Consider the following 9,171-nt stretch of genomic DNA (forward strand, 5'->3'; position numbering starts at 1 on the left):
GGTGCACACCTTTAATCCCAGCACACAAGAGGCAGAGGTTGACAGCTCTCTGTGAATTCGAGGCCAGCCTGGTCTACAGGAGAGTTCCAGGACAGCCAGGGCTACACAGAGAAACCCTCTCTCAACAAAATAAAACAAAAGAATAATTACAACAAAAACTGAGCTGGCCAAATTGTTCAGTGGGTAAAAACTCCTGCCGTCAAGCCTGATGATGTGAGTTTGTTCACACTTGCATGTGTGAATTTGCTTGTGTAAAGGTAACTGCATGGTAGGATGCCAGAGGTGGATGTTATCTGTCTTCTTCAACAGCTGTCCACGTTGTCTGAGACAGAGAATCACTAAACCAAGAGGCTGCTGATTTGGACTAGATTAACTAGCTTTGCCTCACACGCCCATGCCTGATTTTTTTATATGGGTGCTGGAGATTCAAACTCAGGTGCTTGTGTCTGCACAAGCACTTTACCAACTGAACCATCGCCCAGTTGTCTTCTCCACTCTTCAACCTCCCCATCTTGTGTTTGTACGCCACCCCCTCTTGGTGCTTGCTCCCTGCCCCCCCTCCTGCCCATGAGCTGTGAGAATTCCATCATGTCTGTTCCAGAGCACTGCAGAGAAAACCAGCATGAAGTGCTCTAGGTGTCTTTGCACACCCAGGCCGCTCTAAGGTGACCTTGACATGAGCATCTGAGGGTTTCCTGGTTATCCAAGCCTTTCCTCTGCCTTGCTTTACCTCTGTTGGCTCTGTTATTTCATTTTATCTCAACAGCCACCTCACTCCACCTTGACAGACAAAGCAATGGTCCGGGTAGGCAGTCCTCTTGGTCTCCCTTTCACCTGAGGCACCTGCCTCATCACAGGATGGCCTGACAGCTGGGACACATCTTTTCCAGGAGCCTGACACTCTTGCGTCTTGTGGGGCCTAGTGTATTCCCTCGGTTTTCTCTGTCTGCTCGGCCCGTCTTGTTGAAGACCTGCTTGAGTTGTTTGCCTCCTTGAGGGAATAAGAACATGATTAAATAGCCACTCTGCATCCTCCAGCCTGGGCTCCACAGAACCTTCCTTCACTCCTCACCTGCACCTTTTATTTTCTCCTCTGCCCCAAGGCCTGCTGTCCTCCAGTGGGCTTCACAGTGTCGGCATGGCGCCATGGGCTTTGTTAGCTTCAGCAGCTACTAGTCCTGTTTGCAGCCTATTGCCCCCTTCCTGAGACTGAGTGGTGACATGCTTCCATGCCCTCTCCCCAGCCTCCACCTCGGTTTTTTCCTCAGTCTTCTTTCTTTCCCCTTCAAAAGAATTGTTGCCCACCATCCCCCTATGGTGCCTACCCTTTCTGGCTCTAACCTGGACACATTTGTGGATTTTGAAGCCTCTAGAACATTTCACTGTGGTTTTCTACCTCTCCTGCACCAATGACCTTCTTATATCTCTGAGGTGATTATGTCATGTCTTCTGCTGGGACCTTGCTATCCAAGAGGGCAGTTAGTGAATTGTGTGCCACAGCAGACTGGCCAGCACTGGAGAAGCTGAGAATCATGAGTGTACCCTTGTCTTCCCCAACAGTGCTGAGCTGGGGTAGCAGAATGGAAGCAATTCACTAATCCAGTTATGGTGACAGGAGATCTCAGGGTACAGAAGAAAAGAAAAGATAACTTGGAAAGCAGCTGACATCTCTCAAAGATGGCATGGCTCCAGTCCTACCTCCTACTGATATGCTTGTCCAAAGTAGATTCCCTGGGCTTGCCATAGCCAAATTGAGGCACAGTCGTCGCCCCTCTTCCTGAAGTGCCATTCCTGTCTCCCAACCAGGTTCTTTTCTCATCATCATGGCTTAGCTCAGGCCCATTCTTGTAAATACCACTCACTTCCCATAGAGCTCCCATTCTGCCCATGACTCTTGTCAGTTTGGGCCATGTGCTTGGGATGCTTGTGCGCCAACCTCCATCTCTTCCCAGAGCAAAATCTCTCATGTATCTAGCCAGTTGTGAACTGTTGTGGCCTTTGGCATCACGCTCTGCATGGTGAGGGGATGCCCGTAAAGGTGGAGAGTTCTAGGCATTCAAGGTTAGGGGAATTGGCAGACTTAACTACTGCGGAGGCAAACTCATAGGGGTCTGTTCGAACAGTTTTCACTGTATAGCTGTTGTTTTTGCTTTCCAACCAGTGCTTAGAAAGAGCCATGAAGTTTGCCTTTGAGGAGTTCCACCTCTGGTACCAGTTTGCTCTGTCTCTGATGGCTGCGGGAAAGGTGAGTCTCTTCATGAGTGCCACTCTCCGTCCAGGCCTATGCCACTGAATGTCCTGAAGGGTGCACCTACCACCTCACACACCTGAGACAGGATTTAAACCACCGTGTGGCCCTTTCATAATGGGACACCAAATTTAGGGACCAAGATGGGTGTAGGATTAAGATGGGGGATTCTTTTTTTAATATTTATTAATTATGTACACAGTGTTCTATATGTATGTCTACACAACAGAAGAGTGCACCAGATCTCATTATAGATGGCTGTGAGCCACCATGTGGTTGCTGGGAATTGAACTTGGGACCTCTGGAAGAGCAGACAGTGCTCTTAACCTCTGAGCCATCTCTCCAGCCTTAAAAGATGAGGAATTCTTTTTTTTTTTTTTTTTTTTTTTTGGTATTTACGAGACAAGGCTTCTCTGTATTGTTTTGGAGGCTGTCGGTCCAGCCTGGCCTTGAACTCACAGAGATCCGCCTGCCTCCCGAGTGCTGGGATTAAAGCATGCGCCACCAACACCTGGCAAGATGGGGAATTCTTAATTTCCCTTTTTGTATTCTGTTGTGACCCACTCATGTGAAATATACATGGATAGATTAAGTTTTGAACTCCTTTGAGAGTGTAAACATGTCCCAGAGGTGTGTGTACGTGGGTGCACATGTGTCAGAGGGCGGGGCAGGGGGCTGGGGTTGGGGTGAATGGGAAGTGTCTTTAGGTTCTCTCCAGCAGTGTTTAGTGTCAAGCAGCAGAGGATACGAGCCATAGCATGGCTGACTGCTGCTGCTTGGAGGGAGCTGCGGTGCTTCCATGACTGAATGACACAGCCTGTCACTTAGTGCCTCAGTTTCCTTTTTAGTAAAGTGGACTGATGGTAAGTGCCTACTTCCTAGAGTTATCAGACTGCAGAGACAGGCGTAAGGACTTGGGGTGGCAGCCCTGCCATACGCACACTTGAGAAAGATGCAGCCATTAGTAAGTCTGGCTTTCAGTGGATTGTGGAGTGTCACATAGGAGACTATTTGTGCTAAGTGGGCTCAGAAAGATGGTTGGGTTTGCTTTTAATTGGTGTTTGTTTTTCACAGCAGTGTAAACCTCTGCAGTCTGCTTTCTCTCATTGTTGTCGTAGCTGCAGTGGAGGGAGGGAGTTAGACACGTGCTTGCTCGTCATAACAGTTCACCCCTCTGTCACTCTGAGCCCCAGCTCTGGTTCTTACTGGCCCCTGGTCAGTTGGGAAACCCTTCTGAGAAGCTGGACTGTTTCGTTCTGTCAGACATTGCGAATTTTACAGAATCACTCTGTCCCCGTGCAGTCTGCCCGTGCTGTGAAGGTACTGAAGGAATGCATCCGGCTAAAGCCAGATGACGCCACCATCCCGCTGCTAGCCGCCAAGCTTTGTGTGGGCTCCCTTCACTGGGTAAGTGGGAACTTCTCCCGTCCTCCACAGGGGCTCTAGCCCAGGGTCGACAACTTCCTCCAGTCAAACCTCACTCGCCCTATGGGTGTCAGTGAATTTCCAGGGTGCTCCAGGGTTTCTTTTTAACAGAAATGTGCTTGAAAAGTGGTGATGATAAGCTAGACTGCATTCACACTCAGAGACACAGCTTGTTGTGCGTGTGGCAGTAGGACTGGAAAGGTCCCAAAGCTTTCTAGTCACCTTTAAAGATTCACCGTCTACTGCACACACGTATGACACAGCTTCCTTCATGCATCTTCCTTCACAAGTGCTTGCGTCAGATAGACTTGTTCAAACTTGAATGTGGCAATAGTCTAATTCATCCGGGTTCTAGTACCTCAACAAATGCAGCGTTGAAAACAGAAAACGGACTTGCTCGGCCTGGGGCAGAGATAGATGAGTGTCTCCTACAGTGGGGCCTTGACTTCTTTGGTTCAACTTCATCTCCAGTTAGTGGATGTGAAGACAGTTTGCCCCAAAGCCCAAGACGCCCTGCTAACGCGGGGTTTCTCCCCTTCTAGTCCTCACTTCCTTCATTTTCCCGTGTTCTCACCCAACAGGAGAAAAGTGAGCCTTGTAAAAAAAATGATCCGTTGTTGTTTGATTTCCCTGGAACACAATAGCACAAAAAGAGGGCAAGCAGGCACAGACTCCCAGCCATGCTGTGATGTGATGAGCTCCTGTGGCTCTGACAGTTTAGGGCTGTGAGCAGAAGGAACAATGCCGAGGGCCCAGAAGGGAGCAACAGAGTGTACCTTGGCTTGGAACACAAGTGACTGCTGCCCTCCTCCCAACGGGGGTTCTGTGTATTACTGGGATAAACAGGCCCCTAAACACCCAAAATAAATCATTTTTTAGAGATGGGTGTAACAAATCTTTTCTGTATGTCTTTTCATACCTTTTTATTATGAAAATTTTCAAAGGCCTCAGCAATCCAGAGTATAATGAACTCCCATGTATTACATCTGGCTTCAGCACCGTCATTTGCAACACTTTTAAAGAAGCAAATCTCATTCTTTTCCTAGTGAATTGGGCAAGAGGTCTCATTGAGAGTGCAGTTCCATGTTCTCACAGGAATCTGCTGGTGCCAGGCCCATGTGCCGTGTTCTGTAAAGTAGGTCGTGTTTTGAAATTTTTAACAGCTGTGGCAAAGAGAATAGCAAGTCTGAATGTATTCTTTATGTCATGAATAAAAGGGAAAACCCAAACACAAGACATTTCAAGAACTTTATTCTTTTCAAATATATTTCATTTGACCTCTGACCCCAGAGTCTATCCACATTATAGAACCGGTCAATGAAAAATGAAAATGGAAAAGATAGAAGCCCACCAAATATGAAGCAACTTAAAAAACAGAGCAATAAGCAAACGGGGAAAGTTTAAAGAAAAGATAAATAGGAGTCCTGTGTACTATTGAAAAGGCTCAATAAAGAAAAGAGAATTGAAAGGTTTGGGGGTTATTTCCAAAGAAACTCATTGGTAACCCACTATTAGCAGCAGGTACTGATGGGAGCTGATGTTGGAAGTTTGACAGGTTGTTGTTGTTTAACTTATCTTTCAGTTGGAAGAGGCTGAGAAGTTTGCCAAAACTGTTGTTGATGTGGGAGAGAAAACGTCAGAATTCAAGGCCAAAGGCTACCTAGCTCTGGGGCTCACATACAGTCTGCAAGCCACTGACGGTGAGAGAAGCCCCACCCTGCAGAGCCCAAGACTACCCTGCAGTGTCTCATAGTCTCCTCTGTCTTAGGAGGGTACAAAAGCTGGGCTGTCCTGGTCCCCTGGCCTGTGGGTCCCCAGTGCTCCTCTCTTCTCTGTCTATGCTGGGATGGGGATGTCAGAGACCTGAGCAGGAGTCTTGGGCACGCGGGGTTAGCGGTGCCCAGGTTCCTAGCCAGCAGTGCTGGGAATCTATCCTGAGAGCAAGGAGAGCAAGGCCTCAAGAGATGAGACCACTCTACTCCCATTCTGGCCCCAGCCCTTCATCTGGCCCATTCCTAAGGGAAAGGGCAGATACTGGATCTTAGGTACAGTAGTATAGAAAAGTTTAGGGCCAAAAACTTGCAGGGAGCAACCCTTCACTGGCCAGGGACTGTCTATTTCTTTGTTCACACATTTTTAACTCACAAATCTGCACACACGCCAAGTAGCTAACCAGTACCCACGGCTCCTGATGGTGGTGATTTATATATTCTGAATATACTAAAAAAGTTTTTATTGGTGGACTTTTGACTTTAAATCTTAATGCTTAACTTTTGCAGAAAGTATAAGTGGATGTTATTTTCTGATCTTTTTTTAACATTTCATAAACTATAACATGAATACAAAAAATAAAACCCTCAAAGACAAATATATAACTTAATGACTAGTATAAGGAAAAATGCCTGAAGCACCACTCAGAGCAGGAGTAGAATCTTGCCAGCCTCCAATTGCCCCTGTCAGTCATAGTAAGACTGATACCACTGTGACTCTTACAAATGTTCTTTTCTCTACCCTAAGATGCTGCATTTTTGGCATATCAATTGCTTTTCAATACTGGGTTTCTGGCTACTTTTCCATGTATATATGATATATTGACCATATTCAGCATATGTCTTCAAATATTGACTTTCAGGGGAAAGCCTAAATGCCATAGACTTACCCACATACATCCTTGATTCAGAATCTACCCCTAAATAGCCTTTAGAATCAGTGCACCCTGCTGAATGCACCCTCTTACAGCATTTGAAGTTCAGTTGGGTCAACTAGAAGTTCTTTGTAGATCACTTAAGGTTCTTAGTAGCCCCAGACCCAGCTGCGTCCAGCTCTGTGGACAGCCTCCCGCTGCTAATCTCTTGGCAGTCAAACTGCCCTTGTTCAGTGATTAGATAAAGGCCTCCTCCAGTGGAAACACTTCTCTGGACTCTTCCTTACTCCAGCAAAAAGTCCCCTTTTTACTCCTAGGCAGGCTATGAGGGAGCCATTTCTCTTGTTCTACATAGGGAAGTGTTTGCTCACAGCCGGGAGGCGTCACGCATGTGGGCTGGGCTGATAGACCTATAGCCCTGTTGGGCGTAGCAGCTCCATCCTTTATGTTGCTATCAAGGTATTAGAATCCTGGCCATTAGCTAGCATGAATTAAACTAGCATCAAGTCAGAGTCCGTGGCCCAGGGTTATAGAAGTTCAATGCCGGAAGGATTTCTGAAGTCCATTAATCTGCTGTGCATGATCCCTGACTGCACCTGGCAGAGCTAGTTCCTCCTGTCTCTTGGGGGAGCCAAGGTTCTTTCTGGAATTCAAATGATCTTTGGAAAAATGCCTCCCCATGCCCCACCCCCACTAGCATGCTCCAGTTTTGTTTGTTTTTTGTTTTTGTTTTTGTTTTTAACAGAAATGTGCTTGAAAAGTAGCAAGAATAAGCTAGACCGGATTAACATTCAGAGAGATACAGCTTGCTGTGTATGTGACATGTAGGACTGAGGTCCCAAAGCTCATACTGTCTCCTTGACATTGTTCCACAGTAGTGTCCACTGCGCATGGAAGGAGCCTTGGGTGTGGAACAGGGCTCTCTGTCCTCGAAGTGCCTGAGCAGTAGGCCCTCGAGACTCGGTACATGTAGCATGACTTTTATGGTGGGTTTAGAATTGTCACTCCCTGCCCCAACCTCTCCTGCCACCTACTAACAGAACACTTTTCTCAGCTTCCTTGCGAGGGATGCAGGAGGTCCTGCAGAGGAAGGCGCTTCTTGCATTTCAGAGGTGAGTGGGAGTTTGTCTTTTCACTCGCTGTACGTAGTGACAACCGAGTATGATGAGTATGAGAAAGGCAGGGTATTTTTAAAGATTATGTAAACAGTGTTTTGCCCCGGGGAGTATGTTGTCTTGAGCAGCAAACATGAAACCTTGAAACTAGAAGGGGGTTGGGGGGAGGGGTAATCACTCATTGCCCTGTTTGTCTATACTCTTAATCCATTTGGGTATTTTTTTATTCATTCCTGATAAAGTGATTTCAGCACGAGAAAGATAGACACTTTGTCTAGCGAACTGGTTGCTTTATTAAAGGCATTTGTCATTGTCTTTCTGCATGTCAAGCTGTAGACTGTTATATTAAAAGATGCTGAAGCTGGAGGTTTGACAGTCCCTGAAACACCATGATAACAGCCATCCCAAACTCATTGCCCCACAATGCTTCACGGTACCTTGGCACTTGAACAATGTATCATCATTGTGAAATCTGTGAGTGTCCCATGCCTCTGTACATACCTGGGTGAACAGGACAAACAATAATGCCATCACAGTGTGGGGGTGGGGTGCAGGAATGTAAGGAGTCACCAGAGACTTAGACTGGAGTGAGTGTCAAGCCAGGATCTAGGTAGTTTTACTTGTAACTAATTTTACTCATTTGGGGTATAATAAATCATCAAAATTAAGTTGGTCCCTGAAAATACAGCCCTATGAGGAGAAATCTAGAATTGGAATTGGTCCTGTCATTTTTAAATACATCTGAGTTGCACTGAAGTCTTCGTCATGAGCCACCCTGTGCCAGCCACCTCTGTTAGATGCTTTCCTTGGTGTTGCTTCGTACAGATCGCCCTGTTGTCCATGTGCCTTCGTCATGAAGTCCTTACCACCTGGTTCTGCTACTCGAAAATGTCCATGCCTTCTTTCTTTCTGTGTCCATTGGGTTTGTCCGTAACTCCTTCACTTTGCTGGTCCTATTCTTGATTAATGACAAAAAATGCCAGCTGACATCTGCATAGACCGTCTCTGGGCTCAGTGTTCGTTGTTAGTGTCCCTCAGCCCAGAGCATGAGAGCAATTTCCATTTCAAATGATAGCAGGCTTTGCTTTCTCCAGACCTAATTTGTCAAACCCACACATGGATGCCTCCGAAACTGACCATCACATCTGTCTCACTTTTCTTAAATCAGCCCGTCTTTCTGGTTCTCTAAAAACAGCCACAGTGGTGGTCTGCCTGGGGCTGCCTGTGTAGCTGAGGGTTATGTAACAGCTGTTCTGTCGGCCCAAATTCTTTTCTCTTCCTTTTCTGCTTAGATTTGAATTCAATGAGTTTTAACCTTTTTGTTCCTAAGGAGCAGTAAGCTGTCCTAACCTTACTACATTGCAGAAGGCTAACCTAAATTAGGGTTTATCTAAAATACAGAATGTTTTTCAAATGCATACAATGATTTTGATTCAAGCAGACATTGACTAGTGACTTGGAGACCTAATAGAAGCTTTAAGGAAAAGATTTTAAGTAAATAAGAAAGATTGTTTTACTTCTTAAACGTAAATAGAGAATTTAAAACCACTTGGGTGAGAAGTGTTTTTCTACCATGTATTTTATATATTTTCCCCAAAGTTCTGTTTATACTATTATTTTGCTTCTGGTTTTGCTCTTTGTTTGTTTTGTTTGAAAACAAAAAGTGCTACATTTAAAGGAGAGATAGGGTTTTAGATACAGCCTGTGGGAAAGAAGTCTTAATCATAACTAGAAGCAGA

The 9,171-nt window shown here is 45.9% G+C and overlaps 1 protein-coding gene across 5 annotated transcripts in view; it reads left to right on the forward strand.

Annotated features, from left to right (window-relative positions):
* Positions 1-9,171, forward strand: part of Ttc7b (tetratricopeptide repeat domain 7B) — a 204,623-nt gene that overhangs the window by 120,862 nt on the left and 74,590 nt on the right. For all 5 annotated transcript variants that reach the window (XM_040742629.1, XM_040742631.1, XM_040742630.1 and 2 more), the window contains 4 exons: positions 2,162-2,245; positions 3,551-3,655; positions 5,256-5,373; positions 7,372-7,429. In XM_040742629.1, the coding sequence (XP_040598563.1) occupies positions 2,162-2,245; positions 3,551-3,655; positions 5,256-5,373; positions 7,372-7,429 (365 nt within the window). The remainder of the gene's footprint in view (positions 1-2,161; positions 2,246-3,550; positions 3,656-5,255; positions 5,374-7,371; positions 7,430-9,171) is intronic.

Source organism: Mesocricetus auratus, unplaced genomic scaffold, assembly GCF_017639785.1.
Source record: "Mesocricetus auratus isolate SY011 unplaced genomic scaffold, BCM_Maur_2.0 Super-Scaffold_15014, whole genome shotgun sequence".
NCBI classification, from domain to species: Eukaryota; Metazoa; Chordata; class Mammalia; order Rodentia; family Cricetidae; genus Mesocricetus; species Mesocricetus auratus.